This window comes from Lasiodiplodia theobromae, assembly GCF_012971845.1.
Source record: "Lasiodiplodia theobromae strain AM2As chromosome Unknown scaffold_14, whole genome shotgun sequence".
Classification (NCBI taxonomy): domain Eukaryota; kingdom Fungi; phylum Ascomycota; class Dothideomycetes; order Botryosphaeriales; family Botryosphaeriaceae; genus Lasiodiplodia; species Lasiodiplodia theobromae.
In genome coordinates this window covers 72,386-94,368 of record NW_023336344.1, presented here as the reverse complement: position 1 = coordinate 94,368, position 21,983 = coordinate 72,386, and the positions used below count along the sequence as shown (strand labels likewise).

The following is a 21,983-nucleotide window of genomic DNA, read 5'->3' as shown; positions in this document are numbered from 1 at the left end:
TCAACTTTGTCATGGTAAGCAGTCACTTCGTTTCATACTCGAGACAGCGACAGGGTCGGCGTTTGACATAATTTTCAGTTGAATATCATCACAGGCAAGACGGTCAACATTTCCCCGTGCGGCTTACATGGCTGCACTTGTCTTCCACCGCCAGAAAAGGTAGCGCCTGAGCCTGATGCAGAGTATCGTTGCGAGCCTCTTACTCCAAAACGTTGTCCCCCAATTGGTTCTAATACTCTGATGCATCTTTTCACCCATCCCGAGTGCTATGGCGAAGCCAAGAGCACACGGATACTGGTCCAATTCGCAAAGAAATTGGATGGTGAGCTTATTGGACCTGAGTTTGGCTGGGGTTTGTATTTCAAAGAAGGATGGAACTGGGAGGTGGTAAAAGTAGTGATTCTCGTGTATATGTTTGCAAGCCTAATGTTCGGCGTTGCGTGGTGGATAGGCAAAGATGACATACAGGGGGGATTTGGCGTTGCTGGGTATTTGGTCAATGTGGCAACTGCATTTTTGGCATTCATTGCGGTTAGAAACATCTAGTGTCGGCGTTATCGGTGGCTGCTGGGCCGCAGTTCGAGGCGCGCAATGACGGGAACACCAAAGTTGGGCCTGAGGATACGGATGATTTTTGTCGATATTTCGGAATGCACTTCATGGACACGGGTGTTACCAACGGTACCGTACAGGTATGTTGCTCATTAATGGCTACTGTGCGAAGATGTGTTCTTTCCTTTCCCTTTTTTTTTTTTAAAAAAAAAAAAAAGGTCACTGATGATTTCATCTTCCGCTGTCATTATGGAGAAACGTGAGAGAGATCTGAAGGCCGCCCGTCCCGAGGCTGACGCCCCCAAAACTGGCAACAATCAGCATGGCAGCTGTGACATCCTATTATCTTCCGCTCTCGTATCTAATTTTTTTACTGAAAAAAATAATTTAAAAAATACAATGAAGCTATCATTCTAATGCACATCATCGCAATAAACTCCCCTCTATACAAAAACCATATTACTCCATGAAATACAGAAAAAACTTATCCTTGGAATCCCATAAAATCATCAATGCTACGGTGAACACAGATTTTTTCATCTGCAAACGCTCTGTACCGATTCAGGATATCCGTCTTGCTCATCCCATCATACTGCACGCCGTAAGAGTAATGAGCAACTAAACCACGACCATCGACGACAGCATCTAGACGGCCAAGAGCTATTAGTCATTGGATAACGTAGTGAAAAGGGGAAATTAGAGGGAACACAAGTGTTTTTTTATATGGCTTCGGAATCAGGGACAAAGAACAGTGTGGCGATGAGAGCTCGACCGGAGAAATTTACTTACGTCTGCCTGTAATGAGAGGCATCTGAATGCTTAGATGAAACTCGTCATCAGCGGGAATAGGCTTGCTGGCTATGATGTCCGATCCCCAAATTGCAATGAACTGGATACCAAGCCTTTCGTTCTCGAAGTCCCAAGTACGGAACTTGTACCTCCAGAGAGAGCGGTCCTCGATTCGCGAAAGGAAGCTGTAGTGAAGCTGAGCGCCGGCCGGCCACCACCACCAACCACGCAAGTCCTCGTAGTTGATCGAGGTGATGGTGTACTGGACTGACTTCACGGGGGTGTGATCCACCAAAGGAGATCCTTGTGTGCCAGGCGCAAGTGGAAGCCATCTGTGCCCTTCGAACGGCGGAGAGAAAAAGTCATCCGGCGTCCATCCGAACAGCCCCATCTCCGGCGGAGCCTCCCAGTTTGGCAAGTGCGAGGCGCGCCATTGAGACTGGCTCATATTTTGGGAGAGAAATGGTGGGGTAAGCTCGGGGAGGTATGGAATGAGAGCGCCCAGGTGGCGGTGTACCCAGGAAAGCGGCGACTGGTTGATCATGTTGGCGGAGACGAGGAAGTATTCCGGATGCTCCAGCTTTGTCTCGACGATGGACGGAATGGCGGTGTCCTCGATGAAAACGATGTCATCGTCTATCTTGATGTAGAGAACGTCCGGCTCAATTTCGTCATACGCACCCGAGTAGTCCTTGTACTCAAAGGAAACCGTCTGCCGCCGGTATTGTGGGACACCTGCGACACGGGCATCCAGCCATAAGAGGTCTGCAAGGTCATTAGTGCGGGTGATGAAAACGACTTCATCCAGAAAGCCGCCGTTGATCGCGAGGTTCCTCTGTTGAAAGATAATCAGCTGCGTTGATTTCTGAGGGCTGTCATGATGTTCTACTCACCTGCAAGTAGCAATCCAATATTGAGACAGTCTCCCTTCGTCCATAAAAGACAAGACCCACAACTTTCAATCCGTCTGGCTTCTTGAAGCCTGGGGAAGGGCCTTCCAGTGGCGAGTTCTTTCCCAGGACAGACCAATTGTGCTCCAAGATTTCGTGTTTGCGTCGATCGAACAATGGTGATACAGAGGACTCCGAGAGAGTGAAAATCGCGCACAGAATAACGAGCCCAACACCGATGGGAATCAATACCCATGTGTTGAGCCGGAGAACTTTCATGCTCTTGTACTGAGCATCAGACATGGAGACGTGGCTGTGAATCAAGATTCGGATTGAAGTGTTGCAAAAGTGGAGGAAGTTTCGCTAAAAGTCACGGCATATTATCAGGATCAGCAGGAGAACATGTGTTTGCGATGCGGCAAAACTTATGGCATTGGAATGGTTTAACAAAAATGTTCCTTGGTCCCTTTTTTTCGAGAAGGAAACCCGCGAATTAATGGGATGCAAGGAATCTCGCTTTGATTACCTTGTTCGCCTAAATCATTCTACGTCCATTTAATCTTTGCTTTTGCTTCCTTCGCTAGCTGTTGTCCGCATATTTTGGTGTGTCCTCTCGGTCCGCTTAACGATGAAGGACATCTCGTGCAGTTTTGCATGGCTGACCAGTAAATTGTTCTGGACATGCACACCGAGCTTCCTGCAATCATTTCTTCCTGCCCAGCCAGATTCATCAAACCCACGTTCAACCACCAGACCGCCAGCCAGGTCAGCGCGCACGGCCTACCTCGATGGGCTCCGCGGAACCGCAGCTCTTTTCGTCTTCTTCGGCCATCTTCTGTGGACTTATCATGGATGGATTGATTATGGATGGGGAGATGGGCCTTCGAACCGCCGCATCATCCAGTTGCCGCCACTCCGGCTCATCTACTCCGGCCACGTCATGGTCTCGATATTTTTCGTCGTTGGCGGCTATGTGTCCTCGGCAAAAGCCATCAAACTTGCGCGACAGCGACCGCACCAGCACGAACAGGTCTACTTGACCTTGACGTCGTCGCTGTTCCGCCGGGGCATCCGGCTCTACTTGCCTGCCTTGGTCTCCACCTTCATCACCCTGTGCGCCATCCGCCTCGGTCTCTGGGAACCGGCGAGGCAGTACACAACCATGCCTTATATCTTCCAAGCCGACAACCATCACCAGCGATTGCCGAGTTTCGGCGAACAGCTCGCGGACTGGTGGAGCGAGTTCATGGGCCTGACGAACATCTGGTCTTACTACAACTACTCGCACTGGCAGCCATATTACAACAAGTACGACCCGCACCTATGGACTGTGCCAATGGAGATGAGGGGCAGCCTCGTTGTCAGTCTCGCACTCTTGGGGCTTCTCCGATGTCGAGCCTGGTGGCGTTTCGTTCTCATGTCCGCAACCGTTGTTTTCTGCGTCTACTGGGACCGTTGGGAGTGTATGGACTTTGTGCTGGGCGCCATGCTTGCGGAAGGGCACATGGCCATTTCGGAGAGGTTAAAGAGCGGTGATGGAGCTGCGACTGCTGACGCTCAAGATCCAAATCGAGAATGCAGCCAGGTGGCCGATGAAGAGGAGATGGAAGTGATGGAAATGCTACTAGAAAAGCCGAGATGGGCAACTTCGCTAACTGCATCTCCCATTCAGACGTTGGAACGATGGGCGAGAAATTCCGCAGTGCGACTAGGCATCCGCATTGCCCTTTTCATCCTTTCCATGTGGTTCCTTTCCGCACCAAGCCACCGCTACGAGATGTCTACTGGTTATTCAATCATACCTTATCTTGTCCCAAAAAGCATATCTGATCCTAAGCGCTTCATCCACGGAATCGGCTCGGCACTTCTGGTGGTTTCAGTCTCCTGTACGCCCCTGCTGCAGAAGTTTTTCAACCATGCCATACCACAATATCTCGGAAAGATCAGCTATGCTCTTTACATCTGCCACGGCCCGGTGATCCATATGTTAGGCATGTGGATAACTCCAACCATTTGGCGGGTTACTGGGTATGAGACAATGAGTGGATGGCTGGTTGGATTTTGCCTTGGTAGCTGTATGGTGATCGTGGTTGTGCTTTGGGCTGCTGATTTGTTCTGGAGGATGGTCGACACGAGGTGTGTGACCGTAGCTCGCTGGTTTGAGGGAATTTGCTTTGAGAAAGAAGACTGAAGCGCCTTTTCAAGATCCTGAAATAAGCTGTCCGGATTTGTTCCTACTGCACTGCTGTATTTCGTACTCCCACTTGCATCAGCTGAAGCTGACAGACAATGGCCATTGTCGAGTGACATTCCCACGTGCATGAAAGTGGGATAGGATTTTCGCACGCGATTGTCGAGCTAGTCGTCGCACAGATGCATCACTAACTATTTTTACGTAAGGGGTAATGCAGGCAGGCATGTAGGGGCTCAAGCAAGTGTTACCCGATAAATTGGATTAAATGAATGTTGTGACAGAGGTCGAACAAACCTGCGTCCATCTTGAGCGCCATTTCGAGCTTCAAATAGCATAGAACATCTCTGTAGAAGGAGCTTTGATTGAAGAAAATTGGTCTTGTCCTGGAAGAGTAAAGTCGTCCTCTGAAAGCCGAGCATGCCCGGAATGCCGAACACGCGGGCGGACAAGGATTCCTAAGCAATTCTTTATCCCTTCGAAGTGAGCAGGAAATGCTTTGCCATGCGGAAAATTTGAGGTGGCCAATTACGCCCCTCGGGTGTTGCCAGCTTCCCTCCCTTCCCTCGTCTTAATGCGTCTCATGGATCATCCCCCTTTCTCTACTTTCCCGATACTTCCGAAGCCGCAAGTACCTTGCTTCTGCAAAACGGGGCCCTTTTCAGAATATCCGACTGGCTGAAAAGAAATAGACATCAGTAATGCTGACTAAGAGCCAAGTTCTATAGGATACGCAAGCGCCCATTTAGTCATGGCTGTTCTTCGAATACATCCTTTGGTGATTTGATTAATCTTGGTGACTTTATGCCAGTAGTCTCCAGGTGTACCCATAGTTCACACGCGAACCCTGGCCCGCGTCGCGGATACATTCTTGGAGAAATAATATTTGCAGTAATTTTGCAATTGTGTCACCGCTGGACTCTGACCTCGTACTTTACTGTTACAACTCTTCGCTGAATTGTGAAATAGATTTCTGGAGTCAGTAAAGGGTCTATCGAGTAGAACTCCAGGCGGCGAAGGCTTAAAGCAGACGATTCGCCACAATAGCTACCAACGAGGAATAAGAAAGCTGAAAGATGATTAGAAATTACTGTACCATACTCAATCATTTTAACATAGACTACACGATGAGATGTACGGCAAAATGTTAATCACGAATATGAAAGAGATCAGATAATTTCATCAGGCGTACACTGTGTGCGGATATCGTTAGTTTAGAGGCGCAGCGCTCAGATGACGGTGGGGAAATGAGGCTTACTGCCAAAATTAACATTTGACGGCCTGCCACGTGGCTGGTCCAGGCAGCAGCAGAAATTAGAGGGCCGTGCTTCATTACGCCGCACTTCATGCTGTTTAAGTCTGTAAGGTCCACTGCAACCAGTACTTGCCTCGAGAAAACTCGCAATTCACCTAGCTTTTGCAAAATACCGCCCGCAGATCCACCAAATCATGGCCCACGTCAGCCAGACTGCTCAAGACTTGCCCTCGGATCGAGAAGGCTCTCTTTTGCTCAACTTGCCCGCTGAGCTTCGCTTAAATATCTGGGAGTACGTGTTCCCGGGCGGTGAATACATCCCTCTTGTTATTCATTCATCTCGTGGGACAATGTCAATCTTGCGGCAGTTGGATACGCATGGTAAGCCGCCTACGACTTTCGGAACGACGGACACGGATCGATTCGCACACCAAATCGCTTGGGGGCGTCACAGAAGGGCGCTACTGAGGCACGGATACCAATTGAAAAGCTTGGTGCCCGCCGGAGGAATTTTCCAGCACGGCAACCCCACAATGTTGCTGTCTTTGGCGTTGACGTGTCACTCAGTGTATGGACACTTTGCCCCATGATGACCGGTTTCAATGACTTATAATTTACAGGTATGCGGAAGTGATACCCATGCTTTACGGGAGCTCAACCTTTGGCTTTTACGAGGAACATCAACTTTTCCATTTTCTCCAGCATGTCCCCTTTAGCAATCTTCGCCATATTCGACATATTGTCGTCTGTCTTAGGCGGCACACATGCAAGACCTCGCCGGAATGGATCGTGGCATGCGACACGCTCCTCAGCCTGCCGAAATTGGGAACGCTGGACTTCGTTCTTTTTAATCAGTCGCCAGTCAGCTCGTGGCACGAGCAACCCCCAGACTCGGAGCTGATGGAGCCGATTCTGGAACAGATGGCCCCGTTTAAGGGCAAGTCGGCACGTGGCCAGTTCAACTTCTGGGATACTTCTTCCTATTCTCACAAGTGGCAGCCTATCTTTGATAAAGAGGAAATCCCATTCATTGTAAAGAATGTTGAAATTATACTGGATTAACCGTCTAAAGGGCACACGACTGGCAGAGACAATGTACACTTAGAGGTGGGATTAAGCCCAAGTACGCCTTCTATTCGGGATAAATACTAATGCCATACTTGAACAAGGGAGAGAGGTCTGGAATGACCGTGAGTTTTTATGTTCTCGGCTTACGTTCTACTATTTCTTAAAAGCCATCATCGAAGCTTCTGTGAAGACTGTGTTGATCTATGTGGGCCGTGACGAGCGGACGTAGATACAGATGGGTATTTACACGATTGGATTTGCTTGTATCTCGCATGTAGGTATCTCCGGTACATTGATAGTTGGACAGCCCACTTCATTTCCCTTCTTTCCAAAAAGAAACCAGTCATGCCTGACTTTCTCCAGCATTAATCGTGACGTCTCTAAGCAAAATACAGTCTAAACGACAAAGAAAAAAAAACAAAGCCTCACCCCAACGCTTCCAGACCCAGCCCCCTGTTCAATTCACCCCATCCTCACCCCCCCAAACAAATCCCCCTCATACCTCCTCCCCCACCTCAGCGGCGCCTCTGCCCCCACCACCACCCTCCCCATCTCCCCCTCCGGCACCGCATCCCCGACGAAACCCGGCGCCGCATCCAGACCCCGCGTCTTCGACCCCCTCAAATGCCACCCGTTATTCTTCAAGCTCGCCAACCCCCCCGGACCCTCGTTCGATGGCACCATCGCCGCCAACGCAGCACCCACCCGCATCGCCGCCGTCGCATCCAGCCGCTCCGTCCACCGCGGCACGAGCGCCGCGAACAGCGTCAGCGCGAGCAAGAGCACGACGAAGACGCCAAGCACCACGCTGCCGACGACGAGGCCCGTAAACGGCACGACAGGCGCACCGACGACGCCGTCGACGCCCGGGTCGGGCGCGATGCGCAGCCGCTTCGAGGCGTCCTCCGCGTGCGTGACGCGGATCTCGTTGGCAAAAAACGCGGCCATGCGGAGGGCGCCGCGCATGGCGCTCGCCCCGCCACGGCTACGAGCGGTGTCGATGACGAAGGTGCTCAGCCACACGCCGACCGGGTGCGGGCGGTCGCCGTCGCTGCCGCCGGTCGTGGTGTTGAAGTGCCTCCGCGGCCGCACGCAGTCGAGGACGTTGTAGCTGGACGAGCTGCTGGCGAAGCACAGGCCCGAGAAGGAGGTGCAGACGCCGCGGGATCCCAAGAGGTGGCCGAGCGGCGCGTAGGCGGCGCAGGTGGCCGGGAAGGACGGCCCGTCGGCGGCGCGGGCCATGGCGGTGGTGTAGGCGCGGTCGGACCATTGGGCCGGGAAGGAGGCGTTGCCGAAGAGGGAGGCGTAGATGAGGGCGAGGGGCCCTTTGTTGTTGACGTATTCGAGGACGGTGGGGAAGCCGTCTTGTTCGCCGTAGCTGTCGCGGTTGTTGGTGTAGAAGGTGGGGTCACTGAGGGGTGATCAGCGGTTGTTTGTGGGGGGGAAAGGGGAGGGAGGGGGAGACGAACTTGTAAGAGGCATCGATGGTGCTATCGTCGTCGTCGTCTGGTATTGAGGGGAATTTGTCCAGCAGCGGGCCGTGGGTGCCGTCGTTGTAGTTGTTCGGAAGCTCGAAGTAGCCGATGGTCGTCCGGGCTCTGACCCTGAAAATGTTCGAAGCGTGGTACTCCTTCCAACTTATGGCTGTGCTGATGTTGAGGTAGAAGACCTCTTCAAAGTCCTGGCGGTCCCGAGTGCCGTTCATTATCGGCGTTTTCAAGGCACTGCTGGACATGCAAGTCCGGACATGCCAGTCGAGATGAGAATCCTCTTCGTCCACGTAATCGTAGCCGAACTTGATGAAATTGGAGTCGTCCTCGTCCGTGAAGCAGCCGTCGGGTGCAGTGTCGCTCATGGTTATGTTGTCGTAGTCAATGCTCGTGTTGAATCGAGGTATGTACGCCCGCTTGAATCCCGTGTTGTATCCGAAGGGAATTTCAGCCATGAAGACCTGTGATGGGTCCCAAAAGTGCTCTTGAACCGGTTCGTCATTACGATCCTCGAACCAACTGTTAAACCCAGCAGAGTTGCCAGTACATTTCTGCTGCCAATTGGCATGATCCTCTGCCGTGCCGTTCCACCAAAGTCGGGGATTGCACGTCTGAGACGAGCCTGTTTCCATGGCTTGACGTAGGCTGACGACATCTAAGTTACTGTCATAGCCCTCCGAAGCGAACAGGTGCGGGATGTCGACCAAATAACGATTTGACTCAAAATTCGAAGAGTATTCGGAAGCAACTCTCGTGGTAGTTACCGGCTCTAGTAATCCTTGCTGAACGGGCCAAACTACAAGGCCTTTGTAGTCCATGTTAGCGTTGCCATTTGTAAGCAAAAGTGAGCAGTTGCCATACCTAGCAAAGTGAAGAAGCATGCGAACCAGAGGAACCCACTGCCGTGTTGGCGGCGGAGCGTTGGTGCCAACAGAATAACGGGCATGAGAGGGCTCATCCATTCCTGGTTTGCAAGTGCCAATGTCTGCCTCAGCGACAGTTTCGGTCCCTTTGCGTGGTACTGAGTAAATGCCACAGAAGCGTAAGTGCAAACAGACGCAACCGTCGGTATTGTCAGCGCAGAAGCGATGGCGGCCAGTATTGAAGCAGTCCTGACTATATCCGAGACCCACGAAGCGTCGCGCATTGGCCGGACCTCGTTGTAATTACTAGCGAAATCTTTCTTACCCACGTAGATGGGTCCACGGCCAACGAGGCAGAGGAGGACCCAGGGGGTAATTGCAAAAGCGAGATAGCCACCGACGAGGCTAAACAGATAGAGCTTTCCCCTTAGTGTTCTCAGTCTGATGCTGTCTAGTTTGGCCTGCCGCGGGCTGGTCAGTTCATGATATTCGGGTAGGCGCTCTGCGCCCGGGTCAACGTTTGGTGAGGCCATGATAGAACGAAGCGGTACCACATGCAGCTCCTCCTGCATTGGCGCTTCCTTCACTTTTATAAAAAAATTAACCAATATCGCAGAAAAGCACGTGGACAATCTAAGTGGTACGACAGACGGTGTGCCCGTCACCAGGCACCAGGCACCAAGGCTGGAGGAATCGCTATGCACCTTGGCACTTCAGTTTCTGGAATCCCCGGCCGCTTTACAGCCCCCAATCCTCGTGTTGCGGCTAAAGCGGGCCGCATCCTGGACCCTGCCGAGCCGCTAAGTAGCTTTAGGTAAAAGTGTGCATCTATGAGGACTGAATCTAGACTTATCTTCTTGATTGTTCACTCCGAAGGCGAGTTAGTATCTCAGCTATACATATACCTATGCCAGGCTGGCAGCTGCCTGGAAAAAAGTTCCTTGTCATCACTCCATGGAATCCTTCCCATCACACACTTGGCTCTCAGTAGCCTCGCTATCTCCGTGTCCCCCAGCCTGCTCTCTCACCTGTCCCGCTCGGACCTCCAGCCCTTGCTGACCACCATCACCTCGACGAAGTCACGTGACTAATCACCTCAATGGATGTCTCACACGGCTTTGCTTCGCAACCCGAACAACCTCTTGTAAGCAATCTGGCCTTTTGCTCTGCCAAACCCCGGACCTTGACACACGCATGGTTTGAAACAATGAGCGGCGTGTCCCGCGTTAGCGCCGCGACGCTGCTCAAGAAATCTGGTACTTCGGTCCGCGCACGTAGCAGAACTGTCACGCAGACGCACGCGGCTTGGATGACAAAGCAGGTGGTCATGCAGAACCTAGACATCGTGTAGATAGGCGCGGAGGCGCTCATGTCTGGGTCCATGTAGACTGGACGACTGCTTGTTGACTGAGGGTCATAAATGCTGCTGACAACTTGTCCTGTCACGTACGACCATAGGTCGCAGAATGCAGGGCTTCCCGTCCGCTCAGCCGTACTTAAGCTGCGAACCGGCCGATTAGTACTCAAGTGGGTGACCATTGGGGAATCCCGGCTGTTGTACGTTTTGTAATTTTTTTTGGCCCGTGTGTGGGTCTGTGCTAAGCGAGATCCCAACGACTGTTGCAAGCTCACTCACATACGCACATCGTTATTCAAGGAGTCTACTCTTCTCGCGAGGCAACTGCTGGACGTAGGCTGAGGAAGAATTGATTTTTGTAAGTGCGCAACCATCTCTTGCATTGTGCTCGATCCACTTTTTGGGCAATGATCATTACGTGCAGCCGTTAATGCCTTTGTACAGCCTCGTCGCCATCCCTCTCCTTCCTTTCCAACGAAAACACCAACTCTTTCAAGGCCGCCCGACTACGACTCGGCAGTAGCGTCTCCACACGCTTTCTCATCTTATCTGTGAAAACAATATCCTTCCCGCACTCCCGCATCAATTCCACCCACTCCTCAGTCAGCCGCATCCATGGGAATACCTCCTCGGTAACTACTAGCTGCGGCTGAGACTTCAGCAACACGGCCCAAACACTCAAATCCACCCTCACATTCTTTAGCAGTCTAGCCATTGTGGCATTTTCCAGCCTCAGGTCCGGGCAAAACTCCAGCAGCACTCGAAACCTGTCGGCGTGGCAGCAGCCCTTCCACGTCACAATTTCGAAGATGGCGTCCTGATCGATGACGAGTTCTTGTAGTAGTAGGTCGTTGTTCTCCCTGGCTTTGGCGAGCAGAAAAGCCAACTCATCCGCATTCCTCGCGCCTCCTCGCAGCATGCTTTGGGAGACGGACAGGCGCGGGTTCCGCTCCCACAGGAGGCGCAGGAGCCGGACGCGCGAGATCTCGGGCCGCAGCGGCGGCGGCAGCAACCGGCGCTGCTGCTGCTCAGCAACAGTGCCGGCGGCGGCGGGGCTGTAGATGCCGCTGAACAGGTTGCAGACGGCGCGCTGCGTCGGCACGAGGCGCTCGTCGTGCTGGAGGAGGTAGTAGATGGTGGCCGTGTCGGTGCAGCCTTCCAGGACGGCCGGGGTGATGGCGCAGACGGGGCGATGCTGGCCGCATTGCGTGAGCAGGAAGTCCAGCGTGTCGGCGTCGTGTGTGCTCTGGACCATGGCCGCGGTGATGCCGATGCCGTTTGCGTGGTCCAGCAGGTCGCGGAGGAGAGAACGGTCTTCTTCGCTGAGGTTGCCCCTGACGTTTCTTTTTAGGACGGTGACAATGACGGCCTCGGAGACGGGGATGTCCTTGACAAAGTGGTCCAGTAGGAGCCTGAGGTTAGCACGGTAGTAGAGGGTCTCTGCGGCAGCGAGAAGGTCGGCCTCGGTGACACGCACTCCTGGCGCCTCTTTGAGGAAAACATCAAGGAATGTATCCTTTCTCGAGGGGTTAGGAGGTTTGAAGCGTACGGCTTTGATGGCCAGCGTCAGCGGTGTGGCATGGTCGGCACCTCTTGCATTGGGATCTGCTCCATGGCGGAGGAGGAGGCGTATGCAATGGTTGGAGCCTTTTCTGCAAGCCAGGTGCAGCGGCGTGTCCTGCTTTTCGGAGACCTGTCTGCAATCTGCCCCCTTTTCCAGCAGAAGCTGAACGATCACAGAATGGTCTTTCTCAACGGCGACCAACAGGGGCGCTTCGAGCGATCCGCACTTTCTGTTCACGTCAGCCCCATTGTCTAGAAGCAAAGCGACAGTCTTTTCACTTCCAAGGTGTGCGGCTAGCTGGAGCGCAGATCCTGTCTTTCGAATTCCACTTCGATGGGGCGCCAACTTCTTCCGACCATTCGCTTCTTCTCGCGGCCCCTCGTCCTCGACGTCAGCACCGCTCTCGACTAAAAGACGGATGACTTCCTCGAAGGACGACAGGTCTCTGGAGAACGGCTCATCCCACACAGCCCGACGGAACGCTTCCGTCACTGGGCTGCTGCCCAACCGCGTCTTCATCCTCACGCTAGCGCCACGCTCCAACAACATCCTAACCACCGCCGGATTCCCGGCGTACGCGGCAGCAAGCAAAGCAGTGCGGCCACTCTTGTCCCGGGCATCCACATGCACGCCGGCCTCGAGCACCATCCTCACCAACGACGGCAGCCCCGCCATAACCACCGACAGCAGCGTCTCTTGGTCGGCAGGCATGAATTCAAGCAATAGCTCGATGGCCTTGTGCTGCTTCATCTCGACCGCCCTGCGCATGCCGTCGGCGCAGGCCGCCCGCTCGATGTCGGTCCCACAGATCTTCTCCATGAGATACTCGACGACGTCCAGGCGCCCGTAAGCACACGCCTTGCCCAACGGATTGTCCCTCGCACCGCCTACGTAAAGCGCAGCGCCGGCCTCGACCAGCACCTCGACGACATCGACATCGCCCGCCGCGGCCGCCTCGCACAGCGGCGTGCGCCCCGGCCGCCCAGACGGCTTATTGACGTCCGCCCCGGCGCCGACCAGCTCGCGCACGACAGAAGCAGCAGCAGCGCCTTTCTTGCGCGCGTTGCACCACCACACGGCCGTTGCCAGCGGCGACTTCGTTTCCCAGCGTTGGACGACGGCAGGCTGACCCACTACCCTGCACCCCTGCGGCGGCCGCTTCTCGCACTGCACGACGGCATCCACGTCGGCGCCGAGCCGCAGCAGCGCGCGCACCATGTCGACGTGGCCCTGCGCGCACGCCGCGTGCAGCGCGCTCACCTCGTTGTCGGGCAGCGAGCCGCCGTCCCGCGTCTGCTTGCCGCGCAAGTTGACGTCCGAGGCGCCGGCCGCGACGAGCAGCTCGACCATGCGCACGTCGTTGCGCGCGGCGGCGACGATGAGCAGCGGCTGGGGCTGCTCGTGCGGGCTCTTACGCTGCTGGTCTGCTGTTGTTGCATTGTTATCGTCTGTAGCAGCAGCATCGAGAAGGAGTTTGGCGGCGGCGAAGTGCCCGCGCTCGACGGCGAGACGCAAGGTGCTGGCGGCCGGTAATGCGAAGGTGCGGAGGTTGTCGGTGTCTTCGGCGAAGGAGAGGGCGACGTCGGCGCCGTGCGAGAGCAGCGTGCGGACGATGTCGGTGTGGCCCCCGGCGACGGCGGCGCGCAGAGGCGTGTGGTAGCGGCCTTGGAGGACGTTGACGTCGGCGCCGGCGGCGAGGAGGAGCGACACCATGACGGCGTGGTCGTGGCGGGCGGCGGCCTGCAGCGCGGTGCCGTAGTAGAAGCCTGCGGCGTTGACGTCGACGACGCCGCGTGCGAGGAGGAGCTCGGCGAGGGAGGTGTCGTTGTCCGCTGCCGCCATCTGGAGCAAGAGGCCGTACCGGGCATCCGCTGCCTTTTCCGCTGGGAGCAGTTGGAGGGTCCTTCGGATCATGGCTCCGGGCCCTTGCTCGAGCACGTACCGGATCGACTCTGCAAGTTCGAAGCGACCGTCCGGATCTTTCAAGGTGCCGCGATAGCGATATGGTTCTATGTTTCCGTCGAAGAATTCGAGGGCTTTGGCCAGGACCGGGTGGATGCTCTCGCCGCTCGGCTCAAGCTGTCCACCTGCTCGGAGAAGCAGCTCCATGACGGCCAAAGAATCCAATTCCCTGCCTGCTACAGCGACAAAGACCGAGTTCGGGCCTGTGGCCGCTGCCTTGACATCGGCGCCATGCTCAATCAGCCACTCGACCACCTCTACCGGGCAGTTTTGGGCTGCTGTATGAAGAACAGATTCGGCATTCGCGTCGGCGCCATGCTCAAGTAATGTGCGCACTGTCGCTCTCGTACCAACCTCGCTGCCTTTCTTCCATCCGTCCCCTGACGGAACCCGAGAGCACGGGAACCGAGGGGAGTGCAGCGTGAAACGATTGATACATTCCTTCATGGCATGCGTCATGGACTCCCTTTCCGGGTCGGCTCCTCGTTCGAGAAGTAAGCGAGCCATATCCGCGTGGCCATTCTGTGCAGCAGTGGCGAAGGCGCAGCGTGCGGCCCGTATACAATCTTCCCCTGTCAAGGCAGCCATGAGCACCTGCGTGCATGCAAGGTGGTTGTTCCCGGCAGCGACTTCAATGCAGCGCGTGAGGACTTCAGTAACCTTCTCAAGGTTTAAATGTGGAAGCAAGCATTGCGCCAGCTCCGCATGTCCCTCGCGAGCCGCCACTAGAGGGCAATCTTCTATGTCGTCTGATTCGAGAAGTTTCCTAGCTTCACTGTTGATGAGAGCCAGAGCTGCAGCCGTATGCCCCGGACGGCACGCGGCATACATGGCTTTTGCGAAGCTCCCGTTCTCCAGCGCTACACCGGAGCTGAGTATGCTGTCCAGGACCAAGACATTCCCGTGTTCCGCGGCAACGCACAGTGCCTTCTGGCGGAGCTCATTGAGCTTTGCTTCCGAGTCTCGTTCCTGGGCCAGCTGAAGAAGCTTCAGCACGAAGGTTGCGCTATCTTCAGACGAAATATTCTCCAGCACAATCCGAACATCTTGCTCAGCCCTCCCGTGCGCCGCGCCGTATTCCAACAGGAACTCGACAGTCTCCGCATGGCCATTGCGCACTGCACCCTCCAGAGCATCCGACGCCGCCGCCGCCGCCGCCGCCGTCTCCGCACCTTCTAGAAGCGGCAGCAGCTGCTGCAAAATCCGCACGTGGCCATTCGCCGCCGCCGCCGCGAATGCGCGTCCGACATGCTCGGCCCGGATGTCGAGCTCCTCGCGCCGCCGCAGGAACAAGCCGACCACGGCCTCCCTCCCGGCCGCGGCTGCCACTTCGAGCGCGTGCAGCTGCCGGCGCTGGAGCGGCCACCAGTTCCCGCGCCCTGGTGGTAGCTGCCGTCCCCTTGTTGTTGTCCTCGACCACCTCTGCGTGTACAACAACGGCCCCGCCACTGCTGCCACTACTGCTGCCACGTCGCCGCCGCCGTCTCCCCGCGCCAGCTGCTTCTCGACGCTCGACAAGTCGTCGCCGCCGAGCATGGCGGCGAGTGTGCGCTCCGTCTGCGTGGTGGCGGCAGCAGCTGCCCCCTTCTTCTTCTCTTCGTCATCTTCATCTTCGCTCCCTTCATTGACGACACACCGCCGCCCCCTCATCCCGGCCCTCCTCTCCAGCCACCCCGGCGACGTGCACCGCAGCAGCGAGTCCCACTTCGACTCGTGCGCCATTCTGAGCGGCGGTGGCAGCGGCGCCATCATCGAAGACAGAGCAGCGCCGTCGATGTTCATGAACGACTTCAACAGCGCCGGCCGGACGCCGCCGCCGCGGTCCAGCAGCAGAAGCTCGACGACGTCGGCGTGGCCGCCTGCCGCGGCGAGCTGGACGGCGGCGCTGATCGTGCCGTTGGTATTGCGCGCAGCCGCCGCAACGTCGAGGAGCGCGCGCACGGCGCCGGTGTGCCCGTGTTGGGCGGCGAGGGGGAGGACTGTTGCTGCTGCTGCTATTGCCGCCGCTGCGTTCTCGGCGTAGTAGTACGCGAGGAGCTGTTTGATCATAAGGGCATGGCCGCGCGTGGCGGCTGCGCGGAGTGCGGTGTCCGTTGCTGTGCGGTTGATGCCGTGGTGGGAGAGCAGGGTGCGGGCGCAGCGGGTGTGGTTGGTCAGCGCGGCGATGAGGAGCGCGAAGGCGAGTGCGTCGTTGGATGAGGTGGAGGGTAGGGCGTTCAGGAGGTAGGTGAGTATGTCTGTGTGGTTGTGGAGGACGGCGGTTGAGAGGGCGTCTTTTGGGTCCGTTTGTGCAGCCACGCGGGGTGTGTGGTGGATGAGAGACACGACGGAGGCGATGTCGTCTGATTTGATGGCGTCATGGAGCGTGGCTTGCTGCTCTGTCTCGGAGAGATGGACGCTGGGAGGAGTTGTGGCCTCCAGATCCTTCCACGATGGTTGGGCCTTCGCGTTGCGGGTGTGGAAGAAGTTTGCAGCAGCAGGGCCACTCCTCTCGCAGCCCAAAAGTGGTATGTCGTGCTCTGTCACTAACAGGACCTTGACCACGTTTTCAGACTTGTCCACCACCTCGATGAGAGAGTCGGACAGCTTTTCGTCATCAGTGTCCAGAACGCCATCCAGAAGGATAGTCATGGGATTTGCAGCTGCGATGTCCAGAGTGATCCGCAAACAGTCTTGCAGGTTCAAAGGGCCGACTGTACTCCCATCTTGCTGAGATACAGCTTGCTTGATTTTCCATTCCGTGATGAGGACATCGCAGCATTTCTCGTCATTGACCAACGTGAAACTGGCGACGACATGCTGCAGGATTTCGAGCGCCGAAGAGAGCTTGCTGCAGTCGATGTAAGCTACAAGGGCAGACGTCGAACTACCAGCCAGCAACTTCCTGGCGGTCTGACAGACACCTGCCGCCCCGCACAAAGACAGGATCGATGACGTGCTTGATTCCCACCAGGACCGGAAGCTTTCTGACTCGAGCAGTTCACATCGAGTACCAGGTGTAGATTGGTCTTCATCAGCTTCCAGGAGCGCAGGAACCCCCCATTGACGCAGGCTGGATCCCAATTCGTCCGGGATGCGAACTTCATGAACAGTCTCTGGTGCGGCACTCCTCAAGTACAAGGATTCCATGGGGCTGTTGGTGTGTCCAATGGCGGCTTTCGCGTTTGAATCTGCCTGAAACAGCTTCTCTCTCAATTGATGTGTGTCCACTTCAGCTCCCGTTCCTTTGTTGTCAAGTCGGATGTAATGGGCGAGTATGTCGTAAACCGCATGATAGACGGATAGAATTGCGCCATCAGAGTTTGATGTATCCTCAATGGCTTGCGATGGGCGTTCTGCTTCCAAAATCAGGTATCTCACCAATAAATGGAAGGCAAACGCCAAGTCGTTGACCATTTCTCCAAAAGCCTGGGCATCTTCAGCAGTCTTTCGCAAGAGGAACCGAAATGGAGACCATATGAGTCGCCATGCTGCCTGCAAGTCCTCTGAGAAGCCTTGGGGATCCAGCCCGGCGTTCGATTGAATGAGGTCCAACCAACATAGAATCTTCTCGAGGAGGTCACGGACGATGATGATGTCCTTCTCGGCCGTATCGTAAGTCCAGCGTTTCCAGAGAGATTGGCATCGTTTCTCCTGGACCACTTTGCGGACGGCCTTGAGAACGTCGCGCCTGTTCGTTTTTGTAGCAAGCAGAGTTTTCCTCAAATCATCATCAGCTTGGCCCAGTGCGCGCTGCCATAGGAATTTGGGTGTGTCGGTGCGGGATTCGGAGTCGTCGACGGTTGTGGTTTCCATTTTGGTGTTGTCTACTCTGACGAGCGTAGAATAGCCTTGTATTTGGTTGCCTTGAACTTGGCCCCCGCTAGGCACTCTACGGGCGGTGATCGATTCGATAACGTTGCGTAATGGCTTTGGAGTCTTTCGCCTCTACCGTCTTCTGTAAGTTTATGAGTGAGGTTGAGCCCTGCAGCCAATCAGAATTTCCACACGCCGCAGTCACCCACCGACGAGTAAATCTTGGCCAGCTCACCTATCTGAGAAATTGTAGTGAATTTCACCTAGCAGACAACTTGGGGCATCATCGATACTAAGCAGAGAGAGCAATGTGTCTTTGCGAGGGAAAGGACATGCAGCGATAAGGCTGTGGTGCGGGGGAACACTTTTTGTAATCAGAATTACAGCTTGCATGGGGCTAACTCTTCTGCCTAGATTATGTGGGGTTTTAGTTGACTTGTAATATGCGGGGCTTTGGTTTATCCTGGAAATGGAAATCACAGGTCCGTGATCCTGTTTTCAGTGGAGCAAAAAAGTGCACTATGCAGAAAAAAAATGCACTGTGCAAAACGTACAACAGCCGGGGTCCCCCTGTTGAAACCATAATTGATTGGCCCTCTAAGGGGCACACGACTAGCAGAGACTGTGTACAGTTCAGAGGTGGGACTAAGCCTAAACAGGCTATCTATTTTGGTTAAATACTACGTGCGGCTCTTGGTACTTCAACACCCCCGGTTTATACGCACGCTGATGCCAAAATACAAGGAGGAGATCTTGCGACATGCAACAAAGCAGATCAGGAAGACTTATTTCCCCCATCCGGAGGCTTTAAATCGGAAGCGCGATCTCTTTGCTCTTCCCGGAGGATATTGTAAGGTGTAAGTTGCCATAACGAAGAGAAGCGGACCCCAGACTCACTGATCAGAGGCATGCTTCAAAAACCTCACCAGGAATTCCCAAGCTACACTGATTCCGCACCTATACGGGACATGGAGCCCAAAGCGAACCGCTTTCAGCCTCACAGGCCATGATATGGAAAGTTGCACGTGCAACGTTAGCCCGGCCGTTGCTCTTCCCTTAGTTCACAATTTACGACAAAATATTCATTGATAGAGGGGTGACTTGCAACAATCTATCAAGTGAGGGCCTTTGGAAGGTACGATGGATTAAAGAAGGAGATTCTGACAACGCCCTATTGATCAGCATCAGAACGAGAGCTCCTGATTTCACCAAGCCAGTTCAAAAAACTAGACAAGAACGCAAGCGGCTCGAAAATCTAATCAGTATCCTTTCTATGCTGACGATAGAGACTGAGCAGACGCGTTGATTTGTGGTAGAAGTCTGCATATCATCTAGTGGACTTTATCATCGATTCAATCCTTCTGAAAGTAAGTTAGTATATCAGCGCAAAGGGAAAGGAAGTTCGAACCCCTTGAGTACATTGAGAATGTCACGAGAGCTTCATTATCTGGTCGACCGATCTTAGATTCTATCGAGGCTTGTGCAAAGGGTGTGGTCGTGCGATCGAGAAAGACGCCGGTATGGAAGAGTAGCTCAGAAACACCAACGGTACCTAAACAGGAACAGATTCAACCAAAGGGGCACTGACGAGTCACTGAATATGGTCGATTGTTCGAGGTATCTCTACTTCTATGAGTTTCTCTTTTGAGGTAGACGGATACGAGTATTCGGTTATAGAAGGCGGTTACTGTCGGCTCCTTGTTTTACGCGTTCAATTCCGAGAAAGGTCTAAATTTCTCTTCCCGCGTTATCTCCATTTCTTGCATGGGGACTCTACTGTCTCACGGCCTAGGCCATAAAGACTTCTATTGGTGACTAATTTGATGAAGTTTCTGATAGGGCATTGAAAATAAACAAATCACCGACTATTGGCACAGAATCAATTCATTCATGGCAGGCCTTGCCAAAAAGATATAGCTGTGCTCAAACTCATCTATTAGCGCTCTAATTATTTTCTTTTGACAAGGTGGGTGTCAAAAAAGGTGTCAGAAGTGAAATGTGCGGTAAGACCCGTCTTCGCGCGCGACTGGGGCGCACAGCGTGACCGATAAAGGCGAGAGACTGTTACTAAACCCAAAAAGTTGGGTTTGGTAATTACCCCTAAATGCAGCACTACACGTCCATGGTCCCATTTTCGGGGGAGCATCCGAGCTTCTCTAAGTGACATCCTCGAAAAGTTTGTAGGCAAATGAGTAAAGTGGGATGAGCCCGATGGCCTGATTACTGTTTCTACCAGGAGTTAAAAGTGTAGAAGTTTGGATTGGTCGCGAGATCTTTTGGCGTTCCTTGCGTGTCGGCAAAACAAAAAACAAAACGTACAACAGCCGGGATTCCCCAATGGTCACCCACTTGAGTACTAATCGGCCGGTTCGCAGCTTAAGTACGGCTGAGCGGACGGGAAGCCCTGCATTCTGCGACCTATGGTCGTACGTGACAGGACAAGTTGCCAGCAACATTTATGACCTTCAGTCAACAAGCAGTCGCCCGGCTATCCCCTACTATCCATCGGCAACTCGCAATCGGGGTGGATGGAGGAAGTCCTTCTCCTGTGTAGTCAATAGTTAGCAGCTGCCAGTCAGTGCCTAGCCGCCCATGGGTCTTTTTCGGAAATGATACTGAATTTGTGTGTGGGCAGGAGAATGGCGAGAGACAGGTTCTCAACATCTCCGGCATTTCATGTGCACCCAAGGTCTCCCTCACTCGGAGAACTGTGTCCAACGTCACGAGTTTGATACCTGCCAGCAAGATCCAAGTATCCAAAGCCACCAAGGAACAATTCGCAGCTCCTATTAATCATACCGAAATCACCAATGTCTTCCGATACGCTGATGGTTGAGGCTATAATGTTTATGGGCGGAACTGCAGATACTTCGGAGATGTTCCCATTTTGAGGTGCTTCAAGCGAGCGGCGACACGCTTTTAATAGCAACTATCAGGTTGACCGACGACGTCATTGCTGCAGATCTCATAGCGCACCAACAGCAGTTGAGCAGTCCAGTTTTAGGCGTGGAGGAGCAAGCCTCCTATGCTGTTTTGGTCAGCGTGCAGCCAGCGAAAAGCCGCTGCAGCAGGCAGACGCACCACGGGTTCCGCTGACACCTCGGCTCGTACCACCCCGGCAACGGTCTAGCAAATATGACTGAAATATGATATAGCACTTGTAGCTAGGTAAACAAGGCAGACTCACCCGCTCATTCCCATATAACCTAAAGTAGTCCTGCTCATGGCTATAGTCATAATGCTCGTAAGAGCTAAGTATGGGCTATCCAGAGCCGTCATAGATGCAGGACGATATTCATTAGGCAGCCATTTTTGTTACACCAGTGACAGGCATTTAGAGGCTCTCCGCCGTTGGCGCTTTCCATTTGATCGGCGACCAGTGATTATCAGAATTTCTGGCCCCCAGGTAGTCAACCCCGCCCCACGCTTTAGATCTGGCATTGTGGCGTCCTGTAGCAGGAAGCCTCGCATTCAGCCGACCGAAGGATTAAATCGCAATGTGCCACTCACAAAGGCATGGGCTGGTCTCTGACAAGTCTTTGCATGAGCGTTGCTTTCAAATAGCGCCGCTAGCTCCAAAGTCATTCCTTCCATTTTTACTACAAGCTCACTTGCGTTTCAACCATGGTCGTTCCTCAACGGCGCTCAGATGACTCCGACCGGATCCCTCTCCAAGCTCTGACCGATGACAGTCGGCAATCTGTGGATAATCGCAATGTCGCGTCTGAAGAAAGCGATCCTTTGGATGAACCCTTGAAACAATCGGCGCTTACCACATTTCGAAGCGCGACCGATCGGCTCTGGGCTTGGGAAATTTTGAGCTGCTGCCTATCGGCTGGCTCCTTGATCGCCATCATAGCTACTCTCTCCGTTCACGATGGCCGGCCGTTGCCCCAGTGGCCACATCTTATTACCATCAACTCTCTGATCGCCACTTTCACCACCATATTCAAGGCCTCCATGATGATGCCTATCGCAGAAGGTGACTATGGGCACAAGTATTGGAAGGAACTAGTTCTGATAGGAAACCAGGCATCAGCGAGTTGAAATGGTCGTGGTTTCAGAAGTCGCGATACTTGAAGGACTTGGATACAATGGACACCGCCAGTAGAGGACCCTGGGGTTCATTGTTGTTGCTGCTGGGCATGAAACCATAGTGAGCCAATTCAAGGGGTATCTGCACGTTCAAATAACTGACAAAAGTTTC

The 21,983-nt window shown here is 54.2% G+C and overlaps 4 protein-coding genes across 4 annotated transcripts; 1 reads left to right on the top strand and 3 right to left on the bottom strand.

The window, feature by feature from the left end:
- Window positions 1–783: 783 nt before the first annotated feature.
- LTHEOB_5097 (uncharacterized protein) lies at window positions 784–2,534 on the bottom strand (the record flags this gene model as incomplete). Its single annotated transcript, XM_035514204.1, has 4 exons — window positions 784–859; window positions 1,110–1,197; window positions 1,342–2,176; window positions 2,235–2,534. The coding sequence occupies 4 exons, from the start codon at window positions 2,532–2,534 to the stop codon at window positions 784–786; spliced, it is 1,299 nt and encodes a 432-aa protein (XP_035373965.1).
- Window positions 2,535–3,171: 637 nt separating this feature from the next.
- Window positions 3,172–4,422, top strand: LTHEOB_5096 (Acyltransferase 3; the record flags this gene model as incomplete). The annotated part of the gene is made up of 1 exon (XM_035514203.1): window positions 3,172–4,422. One exon carries the CDS (start codon window positions 3,172–3,174, stop codon window positions 4,420–4,422), a length of 1,251 nt encoding a protein of 416 aa, XP_035373964.1.
- Window positions 4,423–7,207: 2,785 nt separating this feature from the next.
- On the bottom strand, window positions 7,208–9,631 carry LTHEOB_5095 (uncharacterized protein; the record flags this gene model as incomplete). Its single annotated transcript, XM_035514202.1, has 3 exons — window positions 7,208–8,156; window positions 8,215–9,040; window positions 9,097–9,631. The coding sequence occupies 3 exons, from the start codon at window positions 9,629–9,631 to the stop codon at window positions 7,208–7,210; spliced, it is 2,310 nt and encodes a 769-aa protein (XP_035373963.1).
- A 1,251-nt stretch (window positions 9,632–10,882) lies between these two features.
- On the bottom strand, window positions 10,883–17,776 carry LTHEOB_5094 (Ankyrin repeat domain-containing protein 17; the record flags this gene model as incomplete). The annotated part of the gene is made up of 5 exons (XM_035514201.1): window positions 10,883–11,098; window positions 11,150–12,248; window positions 12,366–12,545; window positions 12,597–16,827; window positions 16,885–17,776. The coding sequence occupies 5 exons, from the start codon at window positions 17,774–17,776 to the stop codon at window positions 10,883–10,885; spliced, it is 6,618 nt and encodes a 2,205-aa protein (XP_035373962.1).
- Window positions 17,777–21,983: the final 4,207 nt, after the last annotated feature.